Source organism: Folsomia candida, unplaced genomic scaffold, assembly GCF_002217175.1.
Source record: "Folsomia candida strain VU population unplaced genomic scaffold, ASM221717v1 Fcan01_Sc001, whole genome shotgun sequence".
Classification (NCBI taxonomy): Eukaryota; Metazoa; Arthropoda; class Collembola; order Entomobryomorpha; family Isotomidae; genus Folsomia; species Folsomia candida.
In genome coordinates, this window is record NW_019091193.1 from 8,329,512 (window position 1) to 8,352,076 (window position 22,565).

General features: G+C 38.5%; 3 protein-coding genes across 6 annotated transcripts; all 3 read right to left on the reverse strand.

Moving 5' to 3' along the window:
- Positions 1-913: 913 nt before the first annotated feature.
- On the reverse strand, positions 914-5,235 carry LOC110855711. Of its 3 annotated transcripts, none has more exons than XM_035856913.1 (11): positions 4,844-5,231; positions 4,073-4,666; positions 3,868-3,887; positions 3,628-3,711; positions 3,330-3,554; positions 2,785-3,255; positions 2,587-2,691; positions 2,398-2,502; positions 1,980-2,336; positions 1,520-1,838; positions 914-1,393 (listed from the first exon to the last, which is right to left on the reverse strand). In XM_035856913.1, the coding sequence occupies exons 1-11, from the start codon at positions 4,851-4,853 to the stop codon at positions 1,152-1,154; spliced, it is 2,532 nt and encodes an 843-aa protein (XP_035712806.1). In that variant the 5' UTR covers positions 4,854-5,231; the 3' UTR covers positions 914-1,151. The 3 variants fall into 3 exon arrangements, with proteins under 3 accessions (XP_035712806.1, XP_021959816.2, XP_035712807.1); XM_022104124.2 differs by having other exon boundaries at positions 4,758-5,231; XM_035856914.1 differs by lacking the exon at positions 914-1,393 and having other exon boundaries at positions 1,690-1,838; positions 1,980-1,998; positions 2,078-2,336; positions 4,758-5,235.
- Positions 5,236-5,455: 220 nt separating this feature from the next.
- On the reverse strand, positions 5,456-8,226 carry LOC110863166. 2 transcript variants are annotated; one of them, XM_022112413.2, is made up of 9 exons: positions 8,066-8,226; positions 7,567-7,768; positions 7,417-7,495; positions 7,259-7,307; positions 7,006-7,142; positions 6,560-6,656; positions 6,414-6,478; positions 6,145-6,339; positions 5,456-6,028 (listed from the first exon to the last, which is right to left on the reverse strand). In XM_022112413.2, the coding sequence occupies exons 2-9, from the start codon at positions 7,735-7,737 to the stop codon at positions 5,814-5,816; spliced, it is 1,008 nt and encodes a 335-aa protein (XP_021968105.1). In that variant the 5' UTR covers positions 7,738-7,768; positions 8,066-8,226; the 3' UTR covers positions 5,456-5,813. The 2 variants fall into 2 exon arrangements, with proteins under 2 accessions (XP_021968105.1, XP_035712815.1); XM_035856922.1 differs by lacking the exon at positions 8,066-8,226 and adding an exon at positions 7,855-8,000.
- A 3,729-nt stretch (positions 8,227-11,955) lies between these two features.
- LOC110848550 (nucleoprotein TPR) lies at positions 11,956-19,994 on the reverse strand. Its single transcript, XM_022095800.2, has 15 exons — positions 19,813-19,994; positions 19,509-19,698; positions 19,041-19,425; positions 18,623-18,957; positions 18,256-18,512; positions 18,006-18,155; positions 17,593-17,877; positions 16,876-17,487; positions 15,290-16,791; positions 14,581-15,178; positions 14,251-14,491; positions 13,424-14,151; positions 13,092-13,325; positions 12,601-12,970; positions 11,956-12,508 (listed from the first exon to the last, which is right to left on the reverse strand). Exons 2-15 carry the CDS (start codon positions 19,690-19,692, stop codon positions 12,081-12,083), a joined length of 6,309 nt encoding a protein of 2,102 aa, XP_021951492.1. The 5' UTR covers positions 19,693-19,698; positions 19,813-19,994; the 3' UTR covers positions 11,956-12,080.
- Positions 19,995-22,565: the final 2,571 nt, after the last annotated feature.

The following is a 22,565-nucleotide window of genomic DNA, read 5'->3' on the forward strand; positions in this document are numbered from 1 at the left end:
TTCCACCCTTGGATTTTCAACCAAAAAACTTTGATGAGTTGGTGACTTCTGAGTATAAATGGGGTCTCGACTTTTTGGGAGAAGTGACCGTGCAATATCTCAAATCGTCTACGGACCCGGTTGGAAAAAAGCTTTACAAAGGGATGGATATTCATACAGATACGGCGAAATGCATGATACCCATCATGTCACGAAGATATGCATGTATCACCTACACGACCCTGTTGGACTTCGTGATTGCGAGGAATTTCAGCAGAGCGGTGAATCAGTTTTTAACGGAGTCGAAATCTTCATCAGTCTTTACGGTGGCAATTTGTCTCACAACTCAGAAAGACTCTCCACTCGAGTTGGAAATGAACAAAGTTATTGGACAGGCTGTGTCTCAAGATTTGCAGCAAAAATGGTTGAGGATGTATCACGCCATGATTAAAAAGAGGAGGGACACGTGGGTGGAGAGATTGAAGAGCGAGGGGAAAGAACCACCTCCCATGACAGATTTGGAAGATGCTGGGGGCCCTGGTAGTGCAGCAGGCGGAGAGAAGAAATTTGTGAAATTTTCTATTAAAAAATTGCAAGGAGCGTTTTTCGCTCTATTTATAGGGCTGGTGGTTGGTTTTGGCGTAATGTTGTGGGAAATTAGGAGGACAATTTCTTAATTTAGGTATAAAATATATGTATGCATATGTAAATACCTATACAGTATACTTAAATACATGTTGTATGTCGATCATAAATATATTTAAGTATCCACATGTAGGCTACATGATGTAGCATAAAGTTTGTGAGTATAATGACAGATTACTAGACTCGATTAGTACAAATCGAGTGTGGTGATGTACATACATATGTATTTGGTGTTTTTCCTAGTCGAATATGTAATCAATAAATGAATCGCTTGTGACGAAAAGAAACATAGCGGTGTAAGATTCATATTATATTTTTTTCTTTCCATACCTCAAGACGTAATATTTATCACACGGAATGTTAGTCTAATTACAAAGTAAACTACAATTGACATGAATTCATATGTATCTCAACATACCAAGTGTAATTGAAGGTAAAAATACGTCAACAAATACTCAAACGTACATAGATTTACCAAATTAAAATTTTAACAATTTTCGGAAGTACTTAATTAACTTTTAAAGATGTCAACTAAAAGAGATTCCAGACGAGTATTGTGTATGACTATAGTGACCTTCAAGATTATTTAAGAAGTCTCGGGTACACATCTCTGGGGACGTGTAAGTAAACTCTTGAACTTCAATATTACAAATTGGTAAATTTTCTCCTATGACGACTTGGTTTACTTTTCCTCTTACAAGCACATTCTTCTTGAGAAAGTTTTCGTGCATTTCAATTTCCTTCAGGAAGGCCATATCAGTCCTAGAATCTGGAAGTAGGATTATTTAATTTGAATTTCATATGAATGCACAAATATCAATGTTGAGGTAATGAATGTGTCTAATATCAGATACTAGAATTAATATAAAAATATTATGTATATGAAACACATTACTTATTTTCAATGTCCCTTCGAATCCACAAGCAGGAAGTTGACCCTGTTCCCATGTCAAGAACGCAAGACTGATCATGTAGCATGACTCTCGGATTCCGTAGTCCACAAGGACCACATTTAGCTTTTCTTCCCCGTCAGTGCCGATAACTTGAGCACGTACAACTTTTTTGAGAGTTTTTGATTTTACGCTGCAATTTAGTCCAGGTTCCCAAATTTTTTCGACATTAAAATCTGACATCGCGTCCAGGATTTTGTAGTAGCATAAATCAAGATTATGTTCCAGTCTCATTAATTCGGGATGAAGAGCAGCTGGGCGTGCCTGTCAATAAAAATATCATTTAATTTCAATAAAATAAGTAAGTCTTGATCTTTAGATAATTGGACAAAAGTTTTTTTTACATAAAAAAATGTTAATATTTTTGTCAATAAATTACGTATTAATAGTAAATGATATGCGTACCATGACAATTTCCTTAGAACTGTCGAAATTTGTAATATAAAACCAGGTCATATTTTGTGGACGAAGAAAGAGTGGTTGCATCATGCGAATTTGCATACCGGGGGGGCTAAGGTAGGGTTCCATACAGTCAAACCTTGTAAAGTAGGAGAAAGGGTGTGGAATGTGATCAAGTTCTTCAGAACAGTCACGTAGTGAGCCTGCCTTGACAGCTTTTCCCGTAGCTAAACTATCAGTATCTGTCCAATCCAGAGCAAAATGAGGCAAAGAAAGGTCAAACAAATTACGATGACATGTCTTTCTATGCTGCGGTTTTACGATCTGCACAGTGAGGGCACCGTTTGCATCTTTGTCTACTATCTAAAACAAAACCCAGGCCATTATAACATCCTAAAAATCTCTCAACATTTGACTAGTTTACCTTCGCATAATGGTGTTTTAATCCTCTAATAAACTTGAAAAGGACTCCCATAACCTCAGTAGATTCGATCTCGGGAGGTAAGTTGGCTAATTTAATTGGTAACACCTGAAAATGATTTGTTTTATAATTAGCAACAATTTCACCTCATCCATGAGTGATTGATTTAGTAGTAGTATTAATGAGGACTACCGTTTGGGGCAGAAATTCATACACAGGGTGAAAATTTCTAGCCAAGCTCACATTCTGGATTGGAACGATAGCTTTATTCCCATAGTCCAAGAAAAAAACATGAACCTAATTTTGTGAAAATACAGCAGTAATAAATAATTTATCTTTTTCTACTTCATACATAAATAATGTGCGTGTGTATGTATGTAGAAGATTCACCTCTTGAGTCTCTGGCACTATTCTTTCCACCCTGGCCCGATACAGAACTTCTTCATGGGGAGCCATGACGATGGTCCCTTTCTCCAAGTATGGCTCCGCACTTTCTTGTTTCCAAAAATCTCTCGTAACTTCGTGAATCTGTTTTCGATGGGAGGAAAAGGGTGATTTTATTTGAAACCACAAGTCGCAATTCTTTTCGTTATAGACAATTTCTCCCATTAAAAGATCATTCTTCTCCTGGTGGAAATAGAGCTCTACAGCAAGACGCCGTAAAATGTATTCTGCGATTCCAAACCGAAAGTCCTGTATGGTGATCAGCGGAGAGAATATGATGCATCCTAAATTTTCTGGTAGGTTGTGAACGATAAGAGGGCCTGACCAGATCGCAGAATACGGGGAAAGTAGGCCCTCAAACTGTGCATTGAACATGTAGAAACTGTTATGAATTCCGAGTAGAGTAAAATAGAGGGCCTGCATCATACATAAAATGAAATAATGAATGAATAATAGTTATTCCAGATTTCTTTTTGTAATAAATGGCATACCCTGGGAGGATAATTAAACTCTTCGAATAGAAAATATAGCTGGTATGGCCTCGCTAAAATTACGGTACCCTGATCCAGCAGGTAAAGACGTACGAAACAGGTTTCTGGGGTAACTGGATGTTCTTTTGCTGTAATGATAGTGAGAACCTTAGCTCTTTCGTACATATGGTCCTTATCGTCGCTCAGACAAACTTGACTGTTCTGGTATACGACATAAACCCCTGGCTAGAAGAGGGTGAAATAAGTAGACATAAATAATTAGGATCTATCATGGACATCATATAAGAAACAAATGTACCTCCAACAGTGACAGAGGAAACTTTCCCTTTCCACGTAGAGTAGTCGAATAAAATTTTCTCATCTCGCAACGACGAGCTGCGTACTGAACAAAGAAAATAAAATAGAAAACATACTCCTCTTTTTTCGGCTATAAACCCCTCGACGTCACCATTGCAATGCTATTAGTAATGAGAGATGACGTCGAGGGTTTTATAGCCGAAAAAACAAGAGTATCCTGAAACAGAACAAAGAAACTTACCAATTCAGCCAATTTGTCATCTACAGTATAAAAAATGAAATGTTAAGTTGAATAGATTTTTAGCTCGCCACATAATTATTAATTTCATTTTCATAATATGATAAAATCGTTTTTCTGAATTTTACTAAACTAATTTTGAACTAATTGCTTAATTACTTGATAACTCGCATATACACGTGTCTATACACACATCTTATCTTATTACCTTCAAAAATGGGAAAACGTTTGTAAATAAAAGCATTCAATGGCCACGGTTGAATTCTTCTCACCCCCATCACCTCCACATGGGGGTTGGAAGCAAGGTGATTCATCACAGGCTTCGCAATGCCGAGACAACTTCGAGAAGCCATGTCTCTTTGAGCGTCTGACCATCCAACGGTTGTTGTAAGTTGACAGGATGGGCTTGTATTATTCGGTTGATCAGTAGCACCCTTGTCTTCCTTATTTGTCTCTAGCGGTACACTTATTGATCGTGTCGATGAAGTAGTAGCAGCGGGGCCAATGGGTAGTTGGAATTTGGCAGGGAACACATAATGTTTTTTTAGCCGTCGTGCAGTAGGTCGCGTACGTTTAGGGATTTGTATTCGCTTCCCTTCTATGGTTAGGTTTAAACGCGTAGCTAATTCAAATTTGTCAAACTCTGAGAAGGACAGATGACGTCCAGAAGGAAGTGATCGTGTTGAAATTGATCTCCCCTCACGAGTACGTTCACTGACCCACATAAAGTAGCGACATTTTTCCTCGTCGGACGGATGAGCCATGTGATTCCTCGGGGAAGTCAACCAAGAACTACGAACATCTGTAATTTAGAATATTATTAATATGTGTTTTCAAACCTTCTGCTTGCCCTGAAGAAATAATTAAGTAGTTATATTAATGGATGAGGAAACCTTTGTACAATCTCTCCGTCGAAGGAAATAGGTCGAGTTTGGGGAATAATTGTGTGTCAGTTTGAACATGCTGAGGGCCCACTTGCCTTCTCCCATCCGTGGACATCGCCTTTGCCCTTCTCGTCGTCGTCGCCATTCTCTCCTTTTACCTTTCAGGCCGTTGCTCTTGTTGGACTTTAGTTTAGTTGTCAAGGCGTCAAGGCAAGTCTTTCAACGTGCAACGTACTACTTTGCATTTTAATACGGGTTTTAAAAATTTTAATTTTAATATTAATTAAATAAAAATACTATTCCTCCAACAAAATAAAACGAGCATTTCTCGAAACAGTTGATTTCTAAAATCTAAAAGTATACGATTTATAGTCAATTTTTATCAGAAAACTATTAATTACTAAAACTGCTAAAAAATTTATTACACAAACAATTAACAATAAAAAGAAACAAACCCGGCAGTTGATTTCATAGAATTTTATTTTGAGTTTGTAAAAATGCTAAAATTATATCAAGTCTATGGGGAAATGAGAGTAAACGAAGCATGCAAGCCGAAACACAAGAAAATAATTGGATTTTCTAAATTTTGACAATTAATTCAATTGTATCTATTATACACTTGATGTCTAAATGTTGTGTGATTAACTGACAATTGATTGTGAATCATATGCACTAGCTGGTGTGAATAATTTATTACAATGAAAACATTTTTAAAGTTTTGAGGGGAACAGATATTTATATTTGTGATTTGTATATGCATTTCCTCTTAAGTAAATAAATAGGCAGATACCTGTTACGCAAATCTATGATTTTTACGACAATTAACTTCATGTTTAATTAATATCAACTTATAAATGATAAAAGCACGTAATAGTAAAACACAATAAAGTTTTTTAAAATAATTTTAACAGAGTTACTACTGGACATATTTACAAATATATGTACGTACAAAAATACACTCATGAAAATATAACACTGCAAAAATGTTAATCAATAATATAACTATATAAATGTTAGCTTAATACTTACACTGCGCATACGATTTACAGTAAAGTAAAACAAATTCTAAGTGAGATTTGCAGGAGTAAAGATTAACTGAACTGGACGAATGGTATTATCGGCACCTTGGATATAAATTGTGTGCCCTGGTTGTAACCCTTGCCCACCATTGATAAGTGTCGTGCCACCACCTTCGGTTTGGGCCAATATTTGTCCAGTCGGGATTTGGATAATGTTTCCAGTTTGTAGCCTGCTTAGTGTATTTGTGTTTGAATTTTGGCCTAAAATGAGAGAAGCAAAACAATATGGTAGCTGATAGGATTATTTTACATTTCTTGATGTTGACTTCTAAAACCTTATATATCAATCGTGATGTAGCTCTCGTGCATGTACGTACCTTGGTCGATAGAAATAAGATTCGTAGGCGAATTTTCCACTGGTTCTTTCTTTATAACTTTCATGGTAGAGAACGACATTGTGTTTGTGCTGAGCGTTTCGTTTCCGCTCATGGAGGGACTGCTTTTGACTGGATTTCCTTTCTGCGACAGGTTTTTAAACCCCATTCTGGCCAAAATTCTTCGAAAACTGGTGGCTACATAATTATTAATTATTCATATTATTTAAAACCTTAACAAATACTTAATTATCTCTCTCGAGTTATCTTACCCCCTCCATTGAAATTAAGTCGTTGTCTAGCCTCAGCCAAAACGGATGGGAGTGTAGGAGTAATTCTAAAGATATTTATACAGATCTTTATTTAGCAACTTTGTATATATAATATAATAAAATATGTAAAATCGAATACCACTCACTTTTGATTCCTCATTTCCATAATAATTTCTCGAATAACTTCTTCGTCTTCTGAAGAGATGGAATCTACAACAGGTCGTTGCCTTTTCCTCTGTGCTCCTGTGTAAATGAAAATGATTAGGTATATCCAAAAATAACTATATTTAATATTTATCCGAGCCAATGAAAAAATGCTACTAAAATAGTGCACAATGTCTTGCATGTTTCTGCCAAAGAAATAAAAGTTAAGACGACTCTGATGGTGGCGTCTAACTAAATGTCACACAAGCATAACATGATGCGAGATTATGGAAGGGGTGGGTCAAGTTATGTTACAGTTCACTTTTGTAGGATACTGACTGGTAAGATCTACGAAGCTCCAATTCATATGAATGAATATGACTAAATTTATAAAATATACCACGTATAAAAGGTCTTGTTGTAATAATCTTATATAATTAAGACTCACCGGGTGTCTCTAGTTTTCCAGTTTTCTTAAAGTTTTTCCCAATCTTGCCTATTGTAGCGGCCGAAATATGGAGAGCTGCCGCGGCTCGTTCCTGTGGTGTCCGTATCTCTTCCATTATGTCCGGATTTTTCTTTACGCTAATGGAAAATATAAATAAGCTTTTTATTAGTGTCGGCATGACAGCTTTACTAGTGGCTAGGAAAATTAGAATGTTACGCAAAAGTGGATCCAAGATCTCTTTAGGGCGACTTACCGTTTAAAAAAATCCCACACATTCAGAATTAGCTTTTGACACTTGGTGTCTACAAATTATTCCAAAATAATTATTCCATTACATTCAGCTACATTAAAGAACATAGTGACAAAAATGGATACAATGTGAACTCTCGAACACATGATACTGCTACTGACCGAAAGTTTGCCCTGGAAAAGAGAATGGAATTTGAGGTAGGACAGGATCTGTTCGCATGGACTCATCAGGAATAATATACTGCAAAATTAAAGTTATTAAATATATGACGCAATTATATTCGAAATAAATTAATGTTAGGTGACAGTTACCTGTTGATTTGGACCTGGCTGATGTGCAGACGAGTAGGGCATAGGTTCCGGTTGCTCTTGCTGCTCCAAGTTGAACTCTCCATGTGGCGTGAGGGTCACCGTTATCATTTGGGTGGACGACTCGTGCGATTCAACGTGGAGTTGTTCATCTTGTTCGGACATTTCCATCATTGACTGTTTACGGCACGTCCTTGGAGGTCACCTAATCGCAATCAATCTTCATTACTTTATTTATTACAGCAAGTTAGGATTATGAAAGAAATTACAATAATGCTTGTTTATATTTACGTTTCCCTTCTTAAAATAACGTCGCTAAATCACAAATAAATAAATATGTCAACTTATGACGTACGTTAACTTAAGATTTCAAATCTTTAAAATTTTAAATTACAAATTAAAACTAAGTAAATCCGCCATAATCATAAATTTATATTCAATCTAATAGTTATTTATGAATCTTGGTTAATTGCATTAAATTATCAGTTCATGCAATGTTTACCTTAACAAGTCAATTTTGTGCCTTTGTTGCCCTTTACCACGAATTTATCCTGCTGCCCTTGTCGACTTTTGATGAGGAAAAAGATCGTGAGGAAAAATGAGCTGGCCGTTTCCTTTCTTGTGAAATGGAGAGTTATGTTGGTGGGTTGGATGGTGAATGAGTCGCATTTGGTGGCAAGTTGCCTGGCAAGCCCCTCGTGCTGATCAGATGAACCACAAGCCGCGACGCAACAAAGAGCGATCAATTGCCATTGTATGCATGAAAATTAATTTTATTCGCATTTTTTATTACGAAAACCATATTTACGTGCCATTTTTAGAATAAACACATTTACTTTTTTTCGGATTAATGTATGTCATGATATTCGTTTCTCTGTTGTAAATTCCAATTAAATGCATTCCTATTTAAAGGTGAGGAACATATTAAGCGTCAGCAGGACGCAGTTATTCAGACAACAGAGAACAATACTATTCTCAAAAGTGTACATTGACCCAGCCGTACACCGTACTCCGTTAAGGGATTTCTGATATGCACCAATTTTCCTTTGCATTTTACCCTTTTTCGTTCCCATAAGCCGTCTCCATCCAGTTTGGACGAGACTGGTCATTATGTTGATTTTGGCCGCAATTGCCAATGGGGTCACTCAGCCTCGAACAAGCAGCGGATTGAGCAGACGGGGAACATGACCAGTGCCCCCGGATTGTGACGCCATTCTCGAAGAGCCCCAAACGCCAGGATGGACACCACCATGAAAAGAAGGATTGGGAACGTTGAGAGGTACATCATCATGGATTCGTTCATCAGATTGCACACAACAGAGTTGGGACTTTTGATCAGCTCCTCACCCTCCCCTCCCCTCACCAATTCCTCAAATTTTAAGTCCTCACCCTCCCCTCCCCTCACCAATTCCTCAAATTTTAAGTCCTCATCCTCCCCTCCCCTCACCCATTCCTCAAATTTTAAGTCCTCATCCTCCCCTCCCCTCAGCCATTCCTCAAATTTTTAGTCCTCCTCCTCTCCTCCCCTCATTAACTCCTCAAATTTGTAGTCCTCCTCCTCTCCTCCCCTCACTAACTCCTCAAATTTTTAGTCCTCACCCTCCCCTCCCTTTACCAGTTCCTCAAATTTCTACTCCTCACAGGGTCGTGAGATGACAAAACCGTTGATTTTTGAAATCCCCGCTCAAATCTACGTCTAAAACGGTCGAGACGAAAAATTCAACAATTTTCGACTTTGGCGACATCTACACGGTCATGGTATCGTCGCACGTCGAAATGATGGCGATTTTTGAAATCCCCGTCTAAAAATAAGTCTAAAACGGTCAAAATAAAAAATTCGACATCTTAGACCGTTTATGTCATCACCGTAGCGCCGTGACTTTATGACCTACGACGCACACCTTCGAACTCATCCGTACTTCAAAATTAGAAACACGTCGCGAAAACCGCATAGCGAAATTTGAATCCGTTCTAAAGTTATCGTGGATAAAGGCAGACAGATAGACGGACAGTCACAGAGCGGACAGTAGTATATATCTATCTGTGTCTTACTCCCTCCTTTTACTCGAAGAGGAGTAAAGAGGACGAGGAGTAAATTACTCCTCGTCCTCTTATCCCCTCATCGACTCCTCAAATTTCTACTCCTCGTCCTCCCCTCTCCTCACTAATTCCTCAAATTTTTAGTCCTCCTCCTCCCCTCCCCTCACTAACTCCTCAAATTTTTAATCCTCGTCCTCCCCTCTCCTCACTAATTCCTCAAATTTTTAGTCCTCCCCTCCTCTCCCCTCATTTTGGAGCAAAAACACTAGCTACTCCCCCTCTTTACTCCTCCCCCTCACTCAAAAATGAGGACGAGGGGCAAAAATCCCATCACTGGCACACAACTTCAAAGCTTCGGTATTTTCTAAACGGGGGCATAACTCGACGCTCGAGCAGTTTGCTGTGGTAACATAATTTCAAGTTATTCGTAGGCATAGGTGAATATAAGTATATTATGCAACAAATATTGGATTTATTAACCTTGTTCCTTGTAGCTTCATCAACAGCCAGCTCATTCCCAGAAATACGATGAGCCAATTGAAGAACCATGTGTAGATGAATACCATTACTATGTAGTACTCGAATATGATGAAGGGTAGTTTTTTTAGGAGGTGAATATCCCCACGGTGAAACCCTTTACATGAGAAGAAAACAGAACCAAGGAAGTTTGGGGAACAAGGGCTTGCATCCAGTAGGGAGAGGTGTAGGACGGGATTTAAAAACATTTGAAAAAATCCAAGAAATATTATGGCGGATATGTTGTTATCCAAAACATTCTTACTGCTACTACTAGTGCTCTTTTGATCCTTGTTGTTATTGTCTCGGTGATTTACTTTTTGACCATCGTGATCATCAGCTTGACCAGTTTTAAGGTATCGAATCAAAATGTTGCTCAGTTGCATTATTTCCGCTTCCTTCCGATCCAGTTGATGTAGGCAGATGGAGGTTAGCAAGTATCCCACGATCCAGACGATATTCAGAATTCGGAGCAGTAAAGGAAACGGCCCACGATTAGCAGTTTGTATGTAGCGCAGGATAGAGAAAAGGGTCATGCTTAGCATAATTTTCCTATGAATGGCGAAATCACGGCGTTGTCTTGGGTCAAGAGCTTTTTGTAATTCCTTCTTCTCACGGTCCCAGTGAAAGGGGATGAGTTTTAAGGAGCACATCATTGAGATGAACGAGAAGACGGCGGAGGTCGTCCTCTGAGAGAGGAATTGAACTCCCATGATGCCAAGAGGTGAAAGTGACGCCGTGACCAGCGACTCGTGTCGTATTTATGTACAATAGCGCATAACTTGTTCCTCGCATTTCACAAATTTCATGTGGCAGTGAAGGTCAATTTTCATAGCATAACGTCAAATTAACACATATTATTGACAATCATTATCACGTTTTAAATGCATGTCTCGAATTTTGTTCCATAAACGCCGTTTGATCACTTTTAACCTGTATTATTATTAACTTCTTGTAATCAAGAATCATCAACGGAGTGGTTTATTTCGTTGCTATAGTTTAGGTATGTATATGTACATATGTCTGATGTCTACCTGGTGTGGTAAAGTTACAATCACTAAGGTTCATGAGTACCAAATAGAAAATACAGTTAATTAACTTCATGAAGGTAAGGAAATTAGAAGCGGTCTGAAGGCATAGATCTTTATATTACTAAGAGCTCCAATAAATTAAATTGGCGTTATGGAAATATCACAATACATACCCATAATTAAGGTATTATCGCAATTAAAATATACGTATTATTCAGTCGATCAATATCCAGAATCATTTTGTTCTCACTCGTATCCTGGCATTAAAAATGTGTATAGATCCCATGACCCAGTCCCTATAACTTTATATTTATTTATGTACCTAATACCTATGGATGTATTTACCTTCATTGGAGTATAAATTGTATCTTATACATGATGAGGGCCAAAGGCCATAGTCATTTAATAAATTGGTTGATTGAACTATATTCACAGAGTATGTACTACTATATTTTACTTACATATGCATATCAAAGTAAACTCAACTCAACTTGTACGTATAATCCGCCTATTGAATGTCGCTGTGAATGAATACGATCGAAAAGTTTTCACCAGCCTATAATTTACTTGTGCAAATATTAGACATTTTTTTGCTGTGAATTAAATTTGCTAAGTGGAGTTAAGTTACTCCCACATTTAAATTATAATGCACATAATACATTCAACATAATGAATGAGCAAAGAAAGTGTTATTCCAGCATATTATAAGTAAATAGTTTTTTTAAAAAATCAAATCAACTTGAGAATGATATGTTCCTTTTGAGTTTTTGATTTGTAAATACGTTATTTCAACTATCGAACAAAATATACTTATCAGATACATTTAAATTTATTCTCATTATTCTCAGTCTTGCAATGCAAATAAAGTTGTGCATGTAACAATGGATATTTCAATCATAAAAATTATTAAAGTATGTAAACAAATGTGTCTTAAATGCCTCCACCTGCCCCTCCCCCCATTGGTGGCCTGGACCTCCGAGCACTCTGCATTCCTCCACGCATCCTTGCATTGCCTCGCATTGCCAGTTGACCCACCTGTCCTCCAATCCCCGCTCTAGCACCTCTAAATGTCGAGCTAACCGGATTCCTGTAGCTGAAACTTCCCCTGGGTCTTGGTCCACCAGAGCTCAGCCTTGGTCCAACAGTAGAAGGACGGAGATTTGGCTGAGATGAAGACGTCGGTTGATCCCAGATGATGGGAGTTGGTCGGGTTTTGTTAGTAGAGGTAGTCGTGGAAGATGAAGGAACTTCCGATGTCGACTGCGAAGAGCCGGACGACGTGCTTGGTGGTGCAGTTTGTTGTGCAGCAAGTGTAACGGAACCAGGAGTCACCGTAGTAGTCGCAGTGGGGACAAGAACTACAAAATCAGAAAATAGAAATAAAAATAAAATTAGAATTTATCAATAACTTAGAATGGATGAATTTTATCGAGACTAAAGTTTAACCAACCATCTCCATCGTCGTCATCATCATCTCGATGGTCATCGTGTTCATCATGCTCGTCGCCATCGTTCTGTCCCTCTTCCTCCTCCTCTCCATCTTCTTCTTCTTCTTCGTCCTCCTCCTCGTCATCGTCATCCAACACAATTACCTCCTCTTCTTCCTGTACTTCTGCAGGTGTACTTGGTACACTTCGTCCTCCACTCATACCTCCAGAATATCCATCATCATCTCTCTCGTTGAAGGTGAATCTAGTCGTTGTGGTTAGTTCAGAAAATCCCTCATTCCGAGATGAATGTGGACGAAAGAGTGTTGGCGTCGAAGGGACAATAGAAGTGTCGGAATGAGAGTGATGCGAATGGTGGTGTGGAGCTTGGAGCTAGAACGACATAAATATGAAACTTGTATTGTATTGCCATACATTAATGGACGTGAAACCATATCAGGGTTTCTATAAAGAACATTAAACTAATTGAACACTATCAGAATTCTAAACTTACCCCACTGGAACTAGTCGGATGCTGTTCGTGATGCACCTCTTCTTCCTCCTCCTCTTCCTCATCCTCCTCCTCGTCTTCGTCCTCTTCCATGAGATCTTCCGGGCCCTGCCCTGATTCTTCTACTTCTTCTTCACTCTGTTCATGCACATCCGCGGGGACATTTTGTTCAGGTTGAGTGGGTGAGGATGAAGGGTGGATTGGCACGATTGGAAGAACAGCAGCACTTTCAGCTTCCTTTAATTTAAATGAGATTAATGCAACTTTTAGATTTTTAGATTGAGTAATAAAAATAAATGTATTAAAAGTATATATATTGTATTAAAATACTATACCCTTTCCCGACTGTCTTCTTCTTCGTCTTCCCTCTCTGCTTCCTCTTCTTCTTCATCCTCCTCCTCTTCTTCGTCTTCCTCCTCCCCAACCTCACTGCCCTGTTGAAATTTGCCCCTCTTCATCACACCACTGACAACCTCATCACATTCTCTTCCTCGCTTATTTCCGGTACTCGAGCTCGCTTCACCACCTCCTGACCCTCCGGAAGAGCTCCCTCCTGCTAAGCTACTGCTGACTTCCCCAGCAACATTTCCAACTGCTCCGCTAACTACCACGTCAGGATCTCCTCCTACTCCTCCTCCTTGCTCATGCACCCTGGTCGGTTGAATGCTTACGACCCTTTGAACTGGCTGTTGTCCATAAAACTCACTCCCACTACTGCTCACCAACGCCTGCGAGTCTTGAACACTTCTCACTAGCATCAACTGCTGTGGAGCTGGTTGTTGTACCATCGGCGCAACGACATTCTCTTGTGGTCGTACGACAATCAATTTTTGTTCTTTCATAGTCATCGGTCTAACGACTTGGACGGATCCAGTTGGACATTTTGGCTGCTGCTCTTCTGATTCTGAAAGGGGCTGACTTTTCTGTTGTTGTAATTTCTCCAAAAGCGCAAGACGTTGGCGCAGCATGTCCAGTTCCGACTTAAGATTGGCGTTTTCTGACTGGGTTGTCGTGAGATGCGTTGATGTAGCGGAGAGGTTAGACTGGGTTGTAGTAAGGAGGTCTGTAAACATAAATAAATGGTAAGGGGTAAATTTTGAAAGGTAAAACTGTTGATCAATATATTCATAGTTCTGAATAACTGTTTAATTTTATAACACACCAGTCATCCTTCCCCGTTCTTCTCCAATCTCTCTCAGTTCTTTGAGTTTGTCCTCCATCTCTGACTTGAGCGATTCCAACTCGTTCTTCAAGTCGTTGACTATTTTCGCATGCGATTCCTCCATTTGGGTCCTTTCCATTGAAATTCGCTCAAGATTTTCTTTGAGTTCATTTATTTCTGTGGGGTTGGCTTGGAGGAGGTCCTCGTACTGTTTCTTATACTTGCGAGCAATATTTTTCACCTAAACAGTAAATTAATGAATAAATTAAAACTACATAACAGCACAAATTAAGTAATGTATATAAAAAAAATGATGAGCTAAATAATTACCTGCTTCACAGTATTCTTATGATCTTCGAGACTGACCTCCAACCTCTGTAGATCTCCCTTCATCTTTTCACCTTCCTGCTCCAACCTTACTTTTTCCTCCTTAAGTCCTTGCAACTCACCGCCAACACGCTCAAGTTCCGCTTGTAAATTCCCTTTTGCTTCACTAACTCCCTTTAACTCTCCGTCCAGCCTGTCCTTCTCCTCTTTCACTCCTCTCAACTCTCCCCTCAATCCTGCGACGTTCCCCTGACCCTGTTTGACTTGTCTCTCCAACTTGGAAAGTTCCCCTTCAACACGTTTTAACTCGCTCTCCAAATCAACCGACTTTTTAGTGAATGCTTCATTTTCCGCTTGCAACCGTTTCATTTCCTCTGGATTGACTTTGTTGGTCTTTTCAATCAATTCATTTGCTCGTTTCTGCCAGCGAGCAACGGATGAAGATAGCGATTGATTTTGGAGAGTGAGCTGGTCATTTTCCTGAGTCAGTTGAGTCAATTGGAGGCGAAGGGGAGCAATTTCGGTGGTCGTTAGAGTGGAGAGTTGTGTGGACAAGGTATTGTTAGTTGCAGCAAGGCTGATATTTTCTTCACGAAGCAATCTATAAAACAAAATGCAGAATAGTTAGTGATGTTCATAAGTAAAGCATACAACTACAACATACTTATAATTTGTACTAAACAAACACTAAATCGAATAATTTAGAACTCACCGGTTAGAATCGCTCAAGGCACTCAGTGTTTCCACTTTTCTTAGTAATTCGGCTTGTTTCACACTCGTCAATAGTCCGACGGTTCCTTCTCCCCCACTTACTCGTCCCAGTTCAAGCTTAACTTCTTCATATTGTTCCTTCAATGCTGCAAATTGACTCTCAAGGCGTTCACTCTGAGCCAAAGCTGATTCCATTTTAGATACTGCAATTTCTTTCTCTCGGCGTAAGAACCGGATAAGTTGGAGCCACTGCTCACTAGATTTATCGCCAGTGGTGAAATCCACCTGTTCAGCCGTTTTGGTGGTCAAGACTGATGTCAATTGTCCTTCTAGTCTTTCGCATGCATCAGAATACTCCTTGACTTGGGTAGCAAGGTCCTTAAGTTCTTTCTGATAGTCGGATTCCTTTGATTTGAATTCTTCAATCTTAAAAGACAATGTCTCCTCTGATTTCTCGGCGAGTTTAGTTTGTTTGTCAATCTCACATCTTAGCTCGGATTGCAGGGTTTTTAATTTACCAAGTTCTAGAGTCTCTTCCCCTCTGAGGACCACTTCCCTGTCCAACTGCTCCCTCAACTCTTCCTTGATCTTCGTTTCCTTGTCAAGGTCGACTTTTACATGTTCCAGTTCTTGCTCAAGTTTGAGTAAATTTGATCTTGCATTCTCATAATCAGCGATAGTTTTTTGCAGCGCAATTTCTACTTCGTTGGATTTGGCACTGATGCTGTGGATTTGTGCAACTGCTTCAGACTTGTGGTTATTAAATTGCTTAGTCAGGTTTTCAAGTTCGAGTTGAAGAGTAGAAATCCTTCCGTCTTTTTCACTTAGCTTGGAATCAAATTCTGAATTGATGGTGGTGTTGGTCTCAGTAGCCAAGGCCAGCTGAGATTCTAACACATTTGACAAGTTTTTATACTCTTCCGTGTTGGATTTTTGGAGCTCAAACTGATTTCTTAAAGATTCTAGCTCAGACTTCAATGTAATCATCTCCATTTTGGAGTTATCCATAATTTGTACCACAGGCTCTTCAGACGACTGATTTTGATTTTCAAGTGTCGTTTTCAGGACGGTGATTTCTTTGTTCAAAATATCAATTTTACTTTTGAAGTCTGCATTTTCTTCTGCAAAGCTTGTACACTTGTCCTCTTCCAACTTGATCTTTTCTTTCGCCTGTTCCAATTTAACTTCCACGTTCTTTAGGAAATCGCGGCTTCTCTCAGTTTCAGATTCGATTCTCCTCTTGAGGATTTGGTTTTCGTTTTTCAAAGACTCTACTTCGTTCTCCAATTTGATTCTTAAGCTAGAGTTGGACATTTCTAAATTGTTTTTGATCTCCTCAAGGTTCGTTTGGAGGAGGGTGGTCATCTTCTCGTGCCTTTGGAGCATATCTTTTTCCAATTGCAGTCGATTTTTAGCTTCTCGCAAGAGATTTCGTTCGTTGGTAAGGGTCGAAATGGAGACTTCAGCCCGAGAAAGGGATGTATGGGTGGTGGCGAGGCTTGACTATAAATTATAATTTATAAGTGAATTAACCAATGCACTGCCAGAGATAAAAAAATAACACATTTTCTTAAAAAATTAATATACCTTCAATACTCCAATCTCTGCCTCGTGCTTTCCAACAATTCCCTGCAATCCTCTGCACCGTTCTTCTAATACTGCAATCTCCTTTTTATACCCATCCAAATTCTTGTTATAAATCTTTGTCCTTTCATTGTTGTATTCGACTTGCCCGGCCAATCGACCATTTTCACTCCTGACACGGAGCACTTCTTCCCTTAGTTTTTCACTAGACTCGCTCAAAATCCTTTCATTTTCTCGTTTCTCAACCTTGTACGTTTCAAACGTTTCTTTCGTAGCCTGCAAGTCTTTTTCAGTCTGTTTTAACTTCTCCAATGTTAAATCAGAACTATGATCATTGTTTAAATCGCGCTGCTTGAGAAGATTATTGAGCGTGTCTCGCTGTTGTTGAATTTCTTTTATCTTTTCATCCTGACGAAGTCGGATTTGCTTTAACTCGGCCAGTTCATCTTGTGCGGTAGTAAATGAGGATTTAATCTCCGACAGAGAATTCTGCTCAAATGCTTTTTCGCTATTTTCACGAGCCTCAGAAAGTTCGCGAACAACGGTGAGCAGGCGAAGGTTTTGGGATTGAAGTTCGGTAATGTTGCGGAAGGTGGTAAGCGTGTTGGTTATTACCTTCAAGTGCATAAAAAACTTTCGTTGGAAGTGCTTAAATCATAGATGTGACTTTATTCTATGATGATATTTATATCACTTTTATTCATTTAGTTAGCTAGTTACCTGTCCTCCATCAAGTTGCCGATTTCCGTCTGGTAGTTGTTCCCGTTCTTGTTCTCCTAACATACATCGCAATTGTCTCCCTGTGTCTTCAATCTGACCTTTCAACCTGGAATTTTCTCTCTCAGCCATGCCTAAGTTCTTCTTCAGCTGCACAATTTCCGTTTTATACTTTGAGTTCTCCCCCATAGTAACGTCCATTTGGCTGGAGAGTATTTCAACGGTTTGAACGGCTCTTTCATATTCTTCCTTTTGCTTTTGGAGGGTCGGGGCTCGAGTTTCAATATCCTGAAGATGAATATAGACAAAAATTGTTATAAAATACAACACCTTGCTACACGCTAAATCATAGTGACCAAATGTTCATTATTATTATTATGAATAATATTTACAACGAACAATTACTTTCTACATACCTCTAAGATCTCCCTAATGTATCCATTCAACTTGAGATTGTCACCCTTCACTCTGCCCAGCTCCACCTGGACTTCTTGATATTTAGAAAATATTTCAGTTATCGATTTTGATTCTTTCAGCATTTGGCTTGCAGCGGCAGCAGCGGGGGACTGTACAAATAATTCAACATTAACCAATAAAATTATATTTCATAACATTATCTACCGTTGTATCTATAATTATAGAACTTGTAACAACCAAACTACTCACCAAACTATGAATCATCTCATCTGTCATGCCATGTTTTTGAATCGACTCTAAAACTTCATTTGCCGTCTTCAACTCCTGTTTCAGTTTTCCAATAACTTCATCCCTTTTGGAAATCTCTTCTTGGAACTGACGAGAAGAGTCGGCGAATCTAGTCTCCAACTGACCATACTTTTCTGTGGATTCTTTCAATAGGTCCTGGAGATTTTGAACGGCGTCTTCAAGTTCTTCGAGTTTCTTGGATGAATCTTCCGTCGATTCTGCAAATATAATTATATAAGTAATAAATGATTAAATTTACTTCAAGGTTCAACGAATAATATATATAATTTTCAAGATTACAATGAAAATAAACAAATATGAAACCTACCTTTATACAAGTCAACCACCTTTTTTAAGCTTCCAACCTCCAGTCTGTAATTTTCTTCCACCTTCCCTCTCAAATCACCTTCTCCCCTCAATTTCTCCATTAGATTTTCCACTTGTTTCTCTGACTTGTCATACAGTTCCTTTAAATCTGCCAGTTTCATTTCTGAAATTTTAAGATTTTCGATCTTCTCGGAGAGGTCAGTCTGAAGGTGGATGTATTTCACCGATGAATCTCGCTGCATATTTAGCAATTCCATTGATTTACGTTCTAATTCTTCATTCAAAACTTTGAGTTGGTCTGTTTGGTAAGACTGAGAAGCGAGGAGGTGTTTCTCCCTAAATCGTATGAATTTAATTAGTTACTTCATTGCCATTGTCGCTATATGCATTATTTATTAAATTATACTTGTGTTCCTTACCTGTATTTGACCTCAATCTCCTTGCTCACTAACTCATCAACCTTTTGCATCGCCTCAATTTTAGCAACACTCGCAGATTCCAACTGCCCAACGAGTTTTCCTACATCATCAGACAACCGCCCAATTTCGACATTCCTCTTTTCCAACAATTTGAGCAATTCATCATTTGACTCTTGAAGCGTGGATAACTTTGCCTCCGTGTTTTGCAAATTGTGAGATAAAGTTGAGTTGTCGCTTTGAAGTTTGGACACAAGTTGGGAGAGCGAGTCATGCTTTCCTTGCAGACTCTGAGTCGCGGATGTTGACGATGCCAGGGCGGATTGGGCAGAGGAAAGGGAAGCAGTGGCAGTGGAAAGACGAGTATCAAGGTCATAAGTATGCTGAACTGTGGATGGGATTCAAGTGGGTTTAAGGTTAACCAGTACAAATCATGGAAAGTGATGTCAAAAATGATAAAAATATACTCACCATAAACTACCTTTTCGGCCTGAAATTGAGTTCGTACATTGTGGAGCGAGTCTTGCAGCTCGTGAATTGACTGGTTGAGTTTGCCCTGAATGTCGGGTGAGAGGGAGGCTACTTCTGATGGCGTAAGGATCTCCTCGAGAGGAAAAGGGTGTGGCAGAGGGGCTGCCGTAGGTGTTGCCATCATGAATAACTATGGGAGGTGGAGAGGAGGAAAGATGAAGGTTGAAGCTAATTTATTACATATTTGTGACAGAGAAGAAAATAGACCCGGCACCCGGCAATTATCTTCAATATTTTCACTTACCTATATATTATTCAGTCCCAGTCCTGTCACCGCACATCAATTAGCAGGGTCACCCCTTTAGCAATTGGTTGTTTTAGTATGGCTCGTGCTTGTGGAATTATTTTCCAGCAGTTTAATTGCTACGATGCGAATAGTTCTGTGTCCAGTAGTCGACTGGCCCAATTTTCTGTTGGCTGGTGGTTGGCCTGACTTCCTCTGTCTCGAGAATAGCGCTCACCGCAAGTTGAGATTCACTCAACAGAGAATAGGACAGGGTTTAGCCTTGCTAAATATATTGCTAAAGCATTGTTTAGTTTGCATGTAAAATGAAGTTTTATTGAATGTTTTATTTTTTTACTGAATCTTTCTATCAATTAATTAGTGTTTAATATTTCAAATTGTTAAACATTAAACGTGACATAAAGGTTCCCAGAAGGAGGACATTGAAAATTTTTGTTTGAATAAAATAAAATTTCATCACAACAATTGAAAAGGCAATATGATTGGTTTATGAATATAAGCATGATAAGCAAATCAAACACAACTATGTAGATAGTCTGAACGCATGCAAGCCTGAATATAAAATGTAAATACCATACAGAAAGGCGGACTTTATTTTAAAACAATTTTATTAAATTCAGTAATTATTGCTACATACACATATGTGTATGTAGGGAAAATGGAAGAAATGTGCAAAAATTACGCTGAACAAAACACGGGTATTACTTACATACACATATGCATGTATGTGTGCTGAATGTCCATGATTCACCAGTTTGTTTATGGTAAACTGATTTCTATTAACCCTTGAGTAAAGGCTTGAATCCATTAAATCAAATCTGAGCGATGTGTGAAATTTTATTTTGTAATGCTCAACACAAACATGTAAATTACTGTATATTAATTATGAATTATTTTGTTAATGATGTATGTATCAACTAACTATATTTATATGGAATGTTCATTAACAAAAATCGATGTTTTCTCCAAAATTAAGTACTTATCACAAATTGAAGGATCGCTCATGTATTTTTCAGCTCGTACAGCACAAATTCCTGCAGGATGAAGAATACAAATTATGTTCCACCTCGACTCCAGAGTCTGTCGACAATCGGCGAAGGATGTAATAAACTTTCCAGCTTTGAAGGGGTTTAGTGTGGTTGAATCTGTTTCATTGTAGACGATGTAATTGACAGATATTTCTTGGTGGGGTAGGATGTCACGTTTCGAATAAAGTATCATCGTCTACACAACATTAATGATAATGTCATGTACTCATAATACATATGTGATACATATTTATTTTATTGTGCTTAGAGTCAAATATCTTTGATACCATGTAATCTGAATCTGCCCATCGCGACGCATTTCCATCACAGGCATGATTGACTAATATGCTACGATGACCGTTCAATGATTTGGTTAGGTAGAAGTTATCTTTGGTGAGAAGTTCACTTTTTCCAAACCCAAGGCCATCCACAAGAATTCTGCTATTCTCTGGAATAAAACGTCTCGCTTACGATCCCTTGCCCTTTTCCATCTATCTCGGCAATCGTCCAGTCCAAATCTTCCTCTCCATAAGGGATACCACACCAGTCTTTGTGCCCTTGACCCACTGCATGCAATAAAATAGTCCAATTATCTATATGTATATACATGCATATGTATTGGTACTGAAATATTTTTAGTGCATACGTTTTCCGCTATCTTGGCCCTTTAAGGGTGCCCAATCCTTTGATTGACATCGACGACTGCAATAAGCTCTCCGATGACATTGTGAGCAACATTTTACGTGTTTGGCAGGAATGAGAATTAAACAAAATGCGCAATGACGATCCAGCTTTGCAATTGCATTATTACTATTACTACTTTTCGGACCATCAGAGCCACTAGCGTTGGTCGCACCAATCCAGGATTCAGATTCTAAAGGTGAAAGTGGTATCATGGTGGCTTGGCTTTTCTCTGAATTGTCCAATTTGTTTTCGTTAACATTTTCCATGATTAACTCGAACACAAAATCTGCAACACATTACGTAATGAATAAATTTGATTATACATAAACAACTTCAACGTTCTGTAACTTACATTTCTAATGTAAACTGTAATTTTTACTTACTTTGGCACGTTATTTAAGATTTAGTGACGACTGAGAATTATGACAATTATTATCGACGCCAAATTTAGTATTGCATAAACACAGGGTAGAAATCACTCCCCGGGTGTAGTTTCCAGCCGGTTTCTATATTAGTCATACATATGTACATATGTATATAGATGAAACTGGAAACTTCATGCAAACTGGAGAATTCTATCTGTTGCTCATTTCATGCCATTGTATAGAACTGTGTATACCTAGACAAAAGATTGTCTATCACCGTTTGAAAACGGACTTTACTGAGGATTGCCTCAAATTATTATGAAAATACATATGTATCAACCCAAAACATGCATATTAAATTGTGACAATGACGAAGTAAGGATAGACTACCACATTAAAATAAATTACTGCATGCAGAATATTTTCAATGTGTAATATAACCACGCTTCATTGTGCAAATAGACATACATAAAGAAGTCAATACGGAATTAGATGTACTTCCAATGTGGGCAATTTGGGAATTAATTGGAAAAATAGAAAATAAATAAATAAATAATATTGTTGTTGCATTCCATGCATGATGTCTTCTCATGGTGTGGCATCTATATTATAAGCTGGAAATGTCTTTCTGCAACGGAAGTGAAAGTAATTTTCCGTGACGGAAGTGAAAGTGGAG